The sequence below is a fragment of the Lynx canadensis genome, chromosome B3 (genome assembly GCF_007474595.2).
Source record: "Lynx canadensis isolate LIC74 chromosome B3, mLynCan4.pri.v2, whole genome shotgun sequence".
Taxonomy (NCBI): Eukaryota; Metazoa; Chordata; class Mammalia; order Carnivora; family Felidae; genus Lynx; species Lynx canadensis.
In genome coordinates, this window is record NC_044308.2 from 145,564,446 (window position 1) to 145,577,487 (window position 13,042).

At 68.5% G+C, this 13,042-nt stretch overlaps 1 protein-coding gene across 3 annotated transcripts; it reads right to left on the reverse strand.

Moving 5' to 3' along the window:
- Positions 1 to 3,987: 3,987 nt before the first annotated feature.
- On the reverse strand, positions 3,988 to 11,244 carry NUDT14 (nudix hydrolase 14). 3 transcript variants are annotated; one of them, XR_003969708.1, is made up of 7 exons: positions 11,118 to 11,244; positions 8,402 to 8,458; positions 8,097 to 8,140; positions 7,518 to 7,582; positions 7,063 to 7,300; positions 4,511 to 6,220; positions 4,210 to 4,301 (listed from the first exon to the last, which is right to left on the reverse strand). XR_003969708.1 is itself a non-coding variant. In XM_030320143.1 (6 exons), exons 1-6 carry the CDS (start codon positions 11,196 to 11,198, stop codon positions 4,061 to 4,063), a joined length of 726 nt encoding a protein of 241 aa, XP_030176003.1. In that variant the 5' UTR covers positions 11,199 to 11,241; the 3' UTR covers positions 3,988 to 4,060. The 3 variants fall into 3 exon arrangements, 2 of the variants coding, with proteins under 2 accessions (XP_030176003.1, XP_030176006.1); XM_030320143.1 differs by lacking the exon at positions 4,511 to 6,220 and having other exon boundaries at positions 3,988 to 4,301; positions 11,118 to 11,241; XM_030320146.1 differs by lacking the exons at positions 4,511 to 6,220; positions 8,402 to 8,458 and having other exon boundaries at positions 3,988 to 4,301; positions 11,118 to 11,239.
- Positions 11,245 to 13,042: the final 1,798 nt, after the last annotated feature.

Below are 13,042 nucleotides of genomic sequence, written 5' to 3' on the forward strand. Positions count from 1 at the left end.
GGGTAACCTCGCGCCGCCCCCCCCCCCCACCCATCCGGGGTCAATACCAAGGGCTCCTTGTCTGCAGACATCAGCCCCCCTCCAGCAAGCAGGGTCCCTTCCAGGGCTGGCAGTCGTCTTGGCGGTTAGGGACCCGAAGTCCACAGGGGTCTTCTGACCCCACCCCCACAAAAACTGGGCTATCTTCTCAACTCTGGCTCCTGGAGCGGGTCTGTTGCGGGCCCTTGGGCTGGAAGTACAGCCCCTGCCTGGAGCTTGTAATTGCTATGGGGTGGGGGGGAGGCACAGAAGGCTTCCTGGGAGAAGAGGCTTTCAAGGGGGCCAGACTGATGCCGCTCAGCAGCCCCTCTAGGATGCAGGCCACAGAAGCAGCTGGAAGCCCCTGAAGGGATGGGCCTGGCACCCATCCCTGCCGACCTGAGCCCTGGCTGCTGGGATGGGGGGGGGGGGGGCAGGACGCATACCAAATAAGGGAATGCAAACTGGGTTGGAGCCTTCCAGTTACTGCCTGCAGGGGAGGGGTCACGGGGAGGGGGGCGCAGGGTGGGGGGCTCCTTCTCTTTGGCTCAGAAGCAGGCACCCACATACTCCTGGCCTCTAGACAAGTGAGGAGACCCAAACACAGCTCCAGGGGCCCAGGGCTCCATCCCTGCCCATCCTAGTCTGTGCCCTCTGCCCCCACTATCCAGGAAAGTTCTAGGCACCTTTACCCAGCATTCAGCCAAGTGGTGAACCCTTGGGGGGGGGGCCGGCCCAGGCACGAACAGAGCTAGATTGACAAACTTAAAGGGTGAGGCGGGCGGGGCAAACTGGGCAGGGGGTCTACTGAGACCCAAAGGCAGATGAGTCAGCCAGGTGAGGAGCTGGGAAAAGCACGTGCAAAGGCCCTGGGGTGAGGGAGCCCGACCCAGGTGAAAGCCTGTGAGAAAGACACAACGGCAGAGGCACAGGGGGTGGGGGGCATAGGTGAGGCTGCTGGTGGTCATGGCTGCCGGCCGTGCTGGGCCTCTGCACTAGTCTTCTGCTGAGACCAAGGGGAAGTCACAGAGAGAAGCTGAGCCGGGTCGGGCTGCACTGCAGAGACTTCCATTTTCACAGAGATCCCTGGCTGCGGGGAGAGGGGCAGCAGGGGTAAAGCCAGGGCAGGGTGGCCCAGGACTGCCAGACCAGGGCCTGGCAGCAGAGGGGCTGGGGTGGGGGGGGTGCAGAATCCCCAGACCCGTGGTGGGCGGAATCCAGAGAACAATCCCCCCACACGCCCCTCCCTCATCCACCTCTGAAGCTTCCTGCCCACAACCAGCTGCAGAGGGAAGGACGACCCGGAGACTCGCTGAGCCGCCAGTTCCAGAAGCTGCTGAGTTCCGCGCTCGGAGCGGTCTCAGCTGCGAGGTACCAGGGAGGGATGCTCACTGCATCTCAAGATTCAAGCTCAGCCTGTCGAGGGGGGTGGCCTCCCCGGGGCCCCTCCGGCTGGCCAGCCCTGCCTCGCGGGCAGAGAGAGCCCCCACCTGCCTTGCAAAGCTAGGGAGACAATGGCCTGGTGCCACCTGCCTCCCTCGGGGCCTTTCGGGAGCAGGGCAGCTGGGTGACCATCAGGGCGGCGCCAGGGGTTCGGCAGACCCAGGGTGCCTGTCAGGGGTCAGCTCCTCACCTCCCTGCCCAGCGTGCCCCACCCTGCGGGGCACAGAAGACTCCTGCCTCTCACTGCCCCCATTCTCCTTCTGCTTCCCAGGAGCCTCAGCCCGGACTTAATTCCCAGGAGAGGTTCGAGTCACGAAGGTGGCCACTCCAGGCAAGGGGTGGGCCTTGGAGGCTGCCGGGAGAGGGAGAAGTCCTCCCCTCAGCGTGCTCCCCATAGGGGTCTCTGCAGCCTTGGGCCGGAGGGCTGGGGATCCTATGGGGCCCAGGGCGCCTGGATCACCCATGCTGGGCCGGGCTGCCCCGCCTCTTCCAGAGAGACCCCATCCCTGTTCTGGGGCCCACTGGGCCGCGACACCCACCTCTAGCCTGGGGGCTCCCTCTCCGAGCTCCCCAGTACCAGGGGCTCTCGGGCATGCTCTGAGGTGGGCGCTTGACAAGGTGTGGGAGGGGCGGGGGCCCCCGACCTGGCAGGGGATCTTCAGGGCCAGGCCGGGGTGCAGGCCGCCCGGAGTCTGGATGGAGCCGGCTTGGCTCAGGAGCGAGCAGCGCTTCCGCCCGTGTTCTGTGGTGCTAAATATAGCGGCCAGGGAGGGGAGTTTCCGGTTACAGCCCCCCCCACCCCCCAGTGCCGGGAAATCGATGCCAGCTCCATCAGGCCCAGCGGCACTGCCTGCTGACCTGCAGAGCGGAATGAGGGGGCTGGACCGCACCCAAGTCCGGGGGCTCTGCCCCTCGCCCCCCGCCTGCCGCTTCCCAGCCCCCAGCTGCCCGGCACCAGCCTGCCAGGGCCCCTCTGAGGCAGCGGGCAGCACCTGCAGGTCAGCGGGGAGGGACAGTGGGGCCCTAGAGGGGGGCACCAGGCAGGCAAGAGGGAGGGAGGTGGGGTGGTTCTAGGCTGGGCAGGGTTCCCGCCCTGCGAGCCGTTCTCCGGATGCACCGAGGCCCAGCGCGGCCCGCTCCTCTGGACCCTGCCGCAGCCGAGCCCTGCCAGCCCCCTTGGTCGCACAGCACACACCTGAGGGCCACTCCCAGCAGTGTGCCACTCAACTGGCTGGGCTCCCTGGAGGCCCCACCTGGGTCGCAGCCAGCATTTGCATACAGGTGGTGCCGCTCGCTCGGGTGGGCCCCCTGGGCACGGCCTCCTCAGGACGGCCTCGAATGCCAGGCCCAGGGGCTGTCTGCACTGTGCCTGTCGCCCCCTCCCCGGCTGAAGGGAGGGGCCTTCCACGTGTGCTGCCTGTGTGGGGTCAGCCTGGGGCAGGGCAGGGGGATTACCGGAGGGCAGGGTGACCTCAGCCAGAGAGAGTGGCCCCCACCTGGCAGTGGGGTCTCAGTGGGAGCCAAAGGCAGGCCCTTCCTCAGCACCCGCCCCATTCCAGCCTGAGGTCTGGTCCGCGGGGACGCTGAAGTCAGGTTCGGAGCAGAGCTCCCGACCATGCCAGCTCCTACTGCCTGTGACAGCAACAGCCCGTGGGCACCTGGCCCTCCCCCAGCTGCCCACAACCCATCATCCGTGGCGCCGCCCTCGGTGGACCAGAGGACTTGGAGGGCTCTGGGGGGGAGGGCCAGGACAGGTCACCAGCTGCAAAGGGGGTCAGGCTGGCCCTCATTCCAGGAGCGTCCCCAGCGCTCAGGCTGGGCCCCCGTCCCCGACCGACCGACTGCCCAACCTGGACTGTGGTGACTGGCACACCCTCGCCACTTAGGACCCCCATCCACCCGCTTCGTATGGAGCATTTACTGGGAGCGTAGCTGAGCAGTCACCCAGCTCTCCTGTGAGCCCAAGTGTTTTAAGGGTCACAAAGGCAGCTCATGCAGCCCCTGACCCTTAAGACAGGCCAGTGTGCAGGGCACGGGTCCTCCCAGCTTTGTAGGCCATGCCACACACAGGCCAGCGGGCAGAGGGAGTTCTTATCACCGACTCCAACTGCCCAGAGCACTGCCTGGGGCGTGTTGGGGGGGAGGGGGGGCGCTAGACCCAGAGCGGCCCTGGCTTCGGACTCCAGGAGAGGGTAGGGTGCTGGTAGCACGCGCCCTCGAGAATGAACAGCCTGCGGCTCTGTCCCCACCTCCTCCCCAGGGCTGGCTCTGCCACCGCTCCACGGCCACCCCATGGCCCACCACTCTGTCCTCCCTGAGCGCCTGGCCTGGCCGAGCCCCCACCTGAGGCCTGACCTTAGCCGTCTGCCGGCCACCAGCTGCCCTCGGCAGTCCCTGCCCTGCCTGCTGCCAGAGGCCTCTTGGTGGAAAGCCCACCCTCCCCCAGGGCCCATCGGGAAAGACCCGCGGTCCCTCCACCTGCCCCAGCCCACCTGGGGCCACCGCTCGGAGCCAGAGGACACAGGCTGGAGTTGTCCAAGCCTTTATTTGATCTGCAGGAGGTGACCGTGGCCGACCTTGGTCCCGACCCCCTGGAGTCTCACCGGGGACCCAGCCCAGGGGCCACACAGCTGAGGAACCACGAGATGCCAAAGAGGACACCAAGGGTCTTGGGGACATCCGGGTCATCCGCGAAGGCCTGGGCCCCATCCAGCGGCAGATGCACCACTTGGATGAGCTCGCCCTCCTCTGCCAGGCCCCCGCCCGGGCCGCTCCGCTGGGAATCGGTCACCTCTGCGTAGAACATGGTCTGGCTGGAGCCGGTCAGTCCCACGCCAGACCTGCGGGTTGAAACAGCACCTCCTGAACCGCCCACACGGGCCTCACGGACACACCTGTCCTGCTCCCTCCAGCCCTCCTTCCAGCCACCCCCCACCCCCCCCCCCCCCCGCCCAGGCCAGGCAGGCCAGTCTGGTAGGCAGGACTCCGGGGTGCACCCCCCCGGGCCCCCCACCCCCAGATTCCTGCGACCTTCGGGTGTAGCAGAAACCTGGCAGTATGCTGGGTGTGGCTTCTGTGATTCTTATGTCACTGGCAGAGACAGAAGGGTTCTGCAGGTGTAACTAAGGGCCTTAATCAGATGACTTTGACTCGTCCACAGAGATCACGTTGGTGGGCCTAACCGAACTGGGTGAGCTCTTCAGTGCAGGTTTGGAGAGGGGAGACGGAGGAAGTCAGAGAGACGAGCCCGTCCCGCAGGCCTTGCGGACAAAGCATGCTGCCCTGTGAGGGGGCCACGTGGTCCAGGCCCGCAGGTGGCCTTAAGCTGCTGACTGTGGCCCCCGGCCACCAGCCAGCCAGGAAACGGGGCCCTCGGTCACACAGCCACAAGAAGCTGAGTTCTCCCGCGACCGTGTGCGCTGGGAAGGGGGTCCCGAGCCCCAGACGAGCCCAGCCGACCCTGACTGCAGGACAGCAAAACCCTGAGCGCTGGGCCCCGTTCCCAAGACGCAGACGGCTGACCCGCAGCGACTTCGAGGTCCTAACTGTGGGCTGACGGAAGCCGCGAGGTCTCTGCCACATTCGGCAGTGCAGACGCCAGGCAGGCCGCTGCCCTCTGCTCACGCGAGCCCCTCAGCCAGGGCCTCCCTTCCCACCCGAGGCTCCAGGCGGGCTGGAAGCAAGGGCCCTCCTGGCGACCCGTGTGACCTGCCCCGTGAGAGCCCCCAACCCCAGCATCTGCAGGACACCAGTTCCAGGCTGGGGACAGCCATGCTGAGGCAGCTGGGGCGTGGAGGGGTGTGGACAGGTGGCCAGAGCGGGCCGCTGGCCGCCAGGAGGGGGGCAGACACCCAGGGGAAGTGCGGTGGCCCAGACTGGCGAGAACGGGCAGCCACGGGAACTGCCGTCTGTGAGGGCAGGGCCACGGCGGGGCCCGCCCGCGTCCCAGAGCCGCAGGGGAAGGTCCCGCGTGAGTGTGCGGGGGGCGGGGGGGGCGGGGGGACCGGGGGCGCCGGGCCAGCCAGACACCCGCAGGGCGGAGGCTGCTCTCGCAGACCTGCCCGGGCGCGGAGGGCAGAGACGGCTGACAGAGCTTCCGTGCCCCACCCCCCAGGAGGGCCAACCCCATCCCGCCCCGCCTCACCTAGCTGCTTCCCCCGCCCCAGGCTCTTATCTGCCACAGTCCGCTCCCGACGGCCTGTTTACAACGGTGGCCACAGGCCGCGCCTTTGATGGAAGCGCCAGCGTGTGGGGTTTCCGGTCCCAGGTTCCGCCAGCTTGTGAAGGACACAGGCACAGCCTTTGACCCAGAGCAAGAGGAATGTGCCTTCGGGCCTCGTCACCTGTGCCCGGCAGGTGAGTGGCCTGGTTCACCTCCACATGAAGAAAAGGCACGAGATCTCTCTGCTGTCTGTCCAGCCCCCGGGTCCGCAGGGACAGCTGCCCTGACCTCTCCTCCAGCCCCTCAGTCCTGCCCCCCTGCCACAGCCACCCCTTGCCTCCAAAACGCAAGTCTTTACCATGCTGCTTGCTGCCTAGAGCCCTCCTGGGCTCCCCAGCACCCTCACGATCAAGCCACAGCCCTGCTTGTGGAAACGCTGCAGCCTGGGCCGCGCTTGGGCCGGCCTCTCTGCCACGACTCCGCCCGGGCTCACCTCATCTGGGGTCGCCCACCTTCCAGAGTGCCTCCTCCCGGCTCAACGCCAGCTCCAGATCGGGCCCCTCAGATCCTCTGGGACCCCAGCGCCGAGGAGGACGCCTGCAGGTCACCGAGGCCTGCCCCTCAGACCAAGACACTCAGCCGCTTGGCATCTCGTGTTCGACGCGGGGGCTCCCCCGTGTGCCGGAGGTCAGCTCCAGCCCCCCGCCCCTAGGCCAGGGAGACACCGCGACAAGGCCCTGGGCCCGGGCCCCACACCGAGTGGTTCCTGCACTGGGCTGAGGAGCAGAGCTCCCCGCTCTGGGGACGGCTGCCAGCGGCCAGCGCTCAGCGCTGGGGACGGGGTGTCACTGCCAGGACCGTCCTCCTGCTCCCAGACTTCACCAGGGTCAGGGACCCTGACAGCATCCCTGGGGCAGGGCCGGGATGGGCCTCGCCCCAACATCCCATCCTGGGAGGACAGCCCCAGCTGCGGGCCTCGTGGGGAACATGGTGGGGACACCCGGGCTCCGGGCCACACGGCTTCCGCTCCCCAGCAAGGCCGGACCCCTGCCCCCCCCCCCACCCCAGCCTCATTCCTGAGGCGCCGTCTGCCAGCAGATCTGTGACTCACCCCCACCCCCAGCGCCCGGTGCTTAATCCCGCAGGAAGTAGAGGTATCTGTCGGCAGCAGCTGCTAGGGCCGCAGGGTGGGGGCGCCGCGTGCTCCAGAACTGCCCCCCCAGAGCCCCGGGTTCCGGCCTGGATCGCGATCTGAGGTGCGTGCTGCCCCACCTCCCCCCACCTCCATGTTGGAAAACAAAGAGGAGCCGCACGCCCATGAGGACGGGGCGCTCGCTGCCCCCCCAGCGCGTCGCACCCCCCGGGGGCGGTGCTGACCACAAGATGCCCCCCCCCCCGCCCCCCCGGCCCGGCAGGCCCGCGGGCCCAACCCCACTCACTTGTAGGTGGCGACCCGGCGCAGGTCGGAGGGAGCCAGCCAGTAGCCGCACTCCTCCCAAACCTCCACACAGGCCACGTCCTCCAGCGAGAGCCCGGGCTGGCCCACGAGGCCGGCGCACAGCTCGCAGGTCACCCCCGCCGAGCCAGGCAGCTCCACCTGCAGCGCCCGGGGTCCGTCCTGGGCCACGGCCGCCAGGGACCCGGGGAAGAGGCGCTCCACCTCGCCCACGTACACAGCTGGGGGCCGGGGGGCGTCGACCACGGTCACAGCCGTGCTGTCGAGGCCGCCACGCGCCCCGCTCCAGGCCAGACCCCCTCACGGGGCGTTAGTTTCCCCTGGAGGCCCCCCCCCACCCCGCCCCATGTCTGCATTCGGACCCGATGGCCCCCAGGGGCCCGAACGTGCCCCCTGCCCCCCTCCCCTCCCCCCGCGGCCTGCTCTGGCCGACCTCACCTGGCCGGAACTGCTTCACCAACACCAGGCTCTGCCGGGAAGAGTTGAACATGAGAATGGCCACACTGCGGGGGGTGGACAGAGCTCAGCACGGAAGCAGCCCCCTCACCTCGTCTCCCTGGGGCCCCTGGCCCCCATGCCCCGTTCCCAGCATGCCGGGCCCACCTCCTCTCCCCAGCAGCCTGGGAAAACTGGTCCCTTACCGGGATGGGGAGACTGAGGCCCAGGCAGGGCCAGGGCTGGCCAGGCCCACTGCGTTCCAACTGGCCGAATGGGGGCAAGAGGGTGGGGTTAGGGTTAGCTAGGGGTGGCAGCAGCCGAGGCCGGGTGACTGACGGGACACGTGGCCCCCGCTGGCCAGCCGCCCACCAGCCACGCTCCTCGTGCCACAGTGCCATCCAGCCCACGGCCCTGATGCTCCGGGGCGGGCGAGGGCACCCAGATGGCCTCTTCCAGGTCCACAGGGTCCTGAGCCGGGAGCCAGAGGCAGGGGTGGGGCTCCAGGCCCCCAGGGGCCCAGCGCCCCAGCGGGCAGCAGTCTGGGGCTTCCCAGGGAACCAGGCCAGGCTGGGCTCTCACCTGTCATGTGTCTTCATGAAGTCCCACGACTTCTGAGTGCCGTTCTGAAAGAAATGGCACAGGGGTGAGGGTGGGCCGCGGGGCTGCCAGCAAGGCTCCAGGCGCTCAGGGCGGCTGAGAAGGCCAGACGACCCGCGCACCAGCCCCCGCCCGGAGACCCACTCGAGGCCCACCGAGGGAGCCTCAGCAGGTGGGGGAGGAGCAGGAGCGGGCCGGCCGGGGAGGTCAGCGACAGTCTGGTGCTCCGGTGGGGGGGTGGGGCGAGGCAGAAAACCAGAGCAAATGGTGGAAAGGCACAGGCTGACCTCAAGTCGCTGCAAAGAGACGTATCCTGTCAGCAAGTGGAGGGTGGACTGTGGGGGCTGTGCGGGAGAGACAGGCAAAGGTGTCCTTACAGTCAGGACAGGGAGGGTCCCCAGGGCACAGAGATCAGGTGTTCACTGCTGAAGCTCCCTCGGGCCAGGGGACAGGGTGACAGGAAGGCAGGAGGGGCTGGCCGGCCTCCTGAGAGGGCATCGGCACCACCCGAGGCAGGCAGGCAGGCGGGAGGCGGCCCTGCAGGATGGAGTGATGTAATGACAACGACGGTGACCGGCCGGGTGATAGCCCCTCCCCCAGCCCGGTGTCTGTCTCAGGCCGTCTCTCGCACATCCTGTGGTCCTGCTGTTTTGTCACTGGCCTCCACCGTCCTGCCCCCCAGGCCTGGGCAGCACACCCCCAAAGGGCTCCCGGGGCTCCAGGCAGCCATCAGTGAACGAAGGAGGTGGTGCAGGGCCTGCTGGGGGACGGTCAGGGGGTGCGAGGGGCCCAGACTCCTGCCAGCTGGACACCGCTAGACAAGGTGGGCTCCCATCCCAGGGGCCAGAGCCAACAACAGCATTCCACTTGGCCCTGCCTGCTCCCCAAGGGGCCTCTGCCAACGGGGCTGGCCCTAGGGCCCTGGGGCCCCGCCCCGAGGCGGCCTGTCACCAGCGGGCTTAGCCCGGCCACCCTCGGTCACTGGGCCGGCCCTAAGGCCCTGGAGAGCTGCAGGCCCCACTTTTGGGGCTCTATCCGGGCCCTGAAGACACGAGAGACGCAGAATGTGCCGCTGGGACTACAGGAGAGGGAGGACTTCCTGGAAGAGGTGACAGTGCACCAGACCCCACTGAAGCGAGCGAAGGGTGTTCCAGGCAGAGGCCCCCACGCTGGTGCAAGCGGAGCGGGGAAAATTGGTTTCAGCTCGGCTGGAGGCGGAGGAGTCCCAGAGGAGTGGTGGGGCCTTTGTTTCCAAGGCGGCGGGAGGGTGGACACCCTGTGGTGCACAGGTCGGGCTGCCTGGGAGGCCGTTGAGAGGCACCACCCCCAGGAGGCAAGCCTGGGCCTGCCTGCCATCTGGCCACCCTGGGGCCAGCCACCCACCCAGGCCGGGCTCCAGAGGAGGCCGGCTGTGCCTCCGGCCTCCCTCGGGATACGGGCCATCTCGTGCGAGTCTTGGGCACTCTCTCAGCTCAAGACCAAAATGCGTGTCAGACCCTCAGGTCCAGCCAAGGCAGGGTGCCAGGGGCAGTCCAGGAGAGCCGGTGAGGCCCAGCCAGCCCCTCCACAGGACCCCCGGACCAGCCGGGCGGGTCCTAGGCCTGGTTAATCTTCCAGGGGCCCTGGGAGGGAGAGACAGGACTTCAGAGCCACAGACACGACCTGCCTCTGGCCTGTCTGGCCAGCACGTCTCCCCTGACCAGGGGTAGCTAATGACAGAGGGCTGCAGATGTCCCTCAGTGGCACGCACAGCCCAGCCCGATGTCCCCTGGAGGCGTGCTGCGTTGGTTCCCAGGCCCGTGCCCATCACGGCCTCCTCTGCTCTGGTCACCAGCACCCATTAGTGGGAACACACGGACAGGCTACCACGCTTCACAGGCACTGGGAGAGGGGCGCCTGGCTGGCTCAGTCTGCAGAGTGTGCGACCCTTGATCTTGGGGTTGTGAGTTCGAGCCCCATGCTGGGTGTAGAGATTACTTAAGGATAAAATCTTAAAAGAGTCCCTGGGTAGCTCAGTCGGTTAAGCATCTGACTCTTGACCTCGGCTCAGGTCAGGATCTCAGGGGCGTGGGTTCCAGCCCCGCGTTGGGCTCTGCACTTAAAAACAAAAACAAAACGGGGAGAGAACTGCAGCCATAGTCCCTAGAGCAGTTATGCACCCGGCCCACCCTGCGCCCACCCACTGCCTCCCGGAGCCTCAGCCCCTGGGGGGCTGCGCAGCCACAGTCAGGCATCCCCAGCCAAAGTCAGTGCCAGGGAGAAGGGCAGCCACCTCCAGGCCCCCGTCCGTCACCTGACCCCCTGCGTCTGTCCCAGGCCAGGAGCCAAAGGACTACATGGGCAGGGCAAGCGAGGGCCGCGGGGGCCTCCCTCAGGCTGGAGGCTGCTGAGCGAAGGGCCGCGGAGAGGACAGGGAGCCGCAAGCCCAGAGGCAGCCGGGGAGAGGAGCACGGAACACCCGGCCCGGCTGTCCCGACTGGGAGGCGGGCGGGCGCCGGTGGACCCGAACCACAGAGCTGGTTCTCATTCGCCCCACAAATACTTCTCCCGAACCTGCTATGTGCGTGGCGCCCAGGAAGTCGGCTGGTCCTGCTCTTCCTGTGACAGGTGGGAGGGCGGGGTGGGGGAAGGATGCCCGAGGGGCAGCCCGCCTGCCGGCTGAGCAGGTGGGGACTCTGAGGTGCCCTCGGAAGCAAGCCCACGTGCAGAGCGCTGGGGCCCTGCCAAGCCTCCTTGGAGGGATGAGTGGTCCCCCAGCGGCGTCCGACCCGGGCGCTTACCCCGGCTGGGAACCCGGCTCGAACCGGAGCCGCACGCAGAGCCGGGGAGCTCGGCCAGGCGCGAGGGGCGGGGCGCCGGGGGCGGGGCGCCGGCGGGGGCGGGCCCTGTGGTGGGGGCGGGACCCGGCGGGGGCGGGGCTCCGGCGGGGCCGGGGCGGGGGCGGGGGCGGGGGTTGCCCACGGTGAGCGGGGCCGCGGAAGGCGCACGCGCGGGCGGGCTCACCTGGCGGTAGTGCAGCGTGAGAGGCCGCAGGTAGGGCGAGTCTGCGCAGCGGCCCACGGCCGCGCCCTCGATGCGCTCCATGGCAGCGCGCCGGGCAGCCGGGTCCGGGCGGCCACGGGCAGAGTGCGCACGGGCCTCGGGCGCGCGGCGCGTGACCCGGCTTTGAGCATGCCCAGTGCGCGCGGGGCGGGGCGGACGGGCGCCGAGCGGGGGCGGGACGGGGCGGACCGCGGGCGGCACCTGCCAGGGGGTCGGGGGGCCGCGCAGGTGAGGCGCTCCCACTTCCGCGCGCTGCGGGAGCCGAGCGGGGAGGGCCGGCCCGGTGGACCCCGGCCGCGGCGCAGGGCTGGCGGGCGGGGCTGGAGGGGACCCGCCGGACCCGGGACTTCGCGGTCCAGCTGCGGCGGGATGAGCCGAGCGACTGTCCCAGCCCACATGGGTTGACCAAGGCCCGGAGATTAGGTGGGGGTCAGGCCCCAGCCGGGGAGAGGCTGGGCCCCGAAGAGAACGGTCAGGGGTCGGGGCTGCCTGGTGGCGCCTGCGAGAGGAGGAAGGAAGGGGTCGGTCGGCGGCTGCGCGCGGGGTCACTGCGCGGGCGACGGTGGGGGACAGTGCAGTCACCTCCAGGGTGCCTGTTGGCCGGGAAGACAGAAGCTCTGGAAGGAGGGCGAGGCAAAAGAGCCCGGGAAGGGGGCGGGACCAGGGCCGTCGCAGAGCCGAGCCCTCCCCTGGGGGGGGCAGGGGGCTGGCCTGGGAGGCACCGCCCACCTGCGGGACTCGGGACTCGGGGAGGAGCTGACACTCCCTGTCTCTGGAGCTGTCCGGGCCTCACCTCTGGAGCCTGCTGCTACCCCCACCTTCCTGGGAAGTCCCACCGTGCCGACACCCCTCTAGCTGTGGAAAGGCCCCAACAGCTGGACTCCTGCCTTGGGCGTGGATCTGCGGACCCCTTCCAAATTCACCCACTGCCTCCCCGGGACCACTAAGGTCCGTGGGGTAGGGGAGCTGAGTCCTGCTCTCTGAACTACGGCCCCAGGGCTGATAGCCCAGACAGGTCTGGCCATGTGGCCCCGAAGCTGACTCCCATGTCTCTTTATCCGTTGCTGCGTAAGTGCAACAAGGCACCCCAGCATTTCGTGGCTCAAAGCAAGCACCCATTTGTTGCTAGCTCAGTCCATGGATGGCCCCCGCCCAGATGGGCAGCTCCCCCCTCGGGTTTGTCTGCGGTTGTGGTCAGGAGCAGCAGGGCTCCGTGGGCTTACGTGACCCGGATGGCCTCTTTGCCGTGTGTCTGGCCCCTCCCATGGGCTGGCTGGCCTTCTCCCGGTGTGTGACCTTTCCGTGTGTGGCATGGCAGTCTCGGAGCAGTGGGGTTCTCCCACGACAGCAGCTCCCCCAGCACATGGTCACGAGGCCGTGTTTCCCATGACCCACCTCAGATGTCTTGCAGCACCATTTCCACTGCGTCCTGTGTCACAGAGAAAGTCCTGGGCTGCCCGGGTTCCAGGGAAGGGACCTCACAGGGCTCTGGAGCACCGGGCCCCCAATAACCCTGTAGGGGTTTGCCCCTCCCAGCCTTCGCCACCGCCTAGTGTCCGGGGGGGGGGGGGGGGGGGGGCAGAGAGACGAACACCAGGGCCCGTCCCAGAAGCTGGCCCCACCCCACCCAGCAGCCAGGTGCACCTCTCCTGCACACACTCCGGGCCCAGGGACGCTCCCTTCCCGGAGCACAGGACAAATCACAGAGCTGAGCTGGCAAGAGCCCCGGCCTGGGCAGAGGAGGGGCCGCAGGGAGCTGTAGGAGCACCTGGGAAGATGCAGCATCTCACAGAGCATTGTTTCCTTCACATTGAGGCGGAAAGCACTGTTTGCATCACATAAGCGGCTCGTAGCCTAGACTGTGGAACTTCCGGAACTTCCGTCCC

Bases quoted from the DNA above. Each gene is read 5' to 3' on its own strand.
- NUDT14 (XM_030320143.1), bottom strand. From the start codon at position 11,198: ATGGAGCGCATCGAGGGCGCGGCCGTGGGCCGCTGCGCAGACTCGCCC. The intron at 8,141-8,401 runs GTCAGCCTGTGC...CATTTCTTTCAG, and splicing joins TCTCTTTGCAGCGACTTGAG to AACGGCACTCAGAAGTCGTG. The intron at 4,302-7,062 runs GTGAGTGGGGTT...TTCAACCCGCAG, and splicing joins CGCCGGGTCGCCACCTACAA to GTCTGGCGTGGGACTGACCG.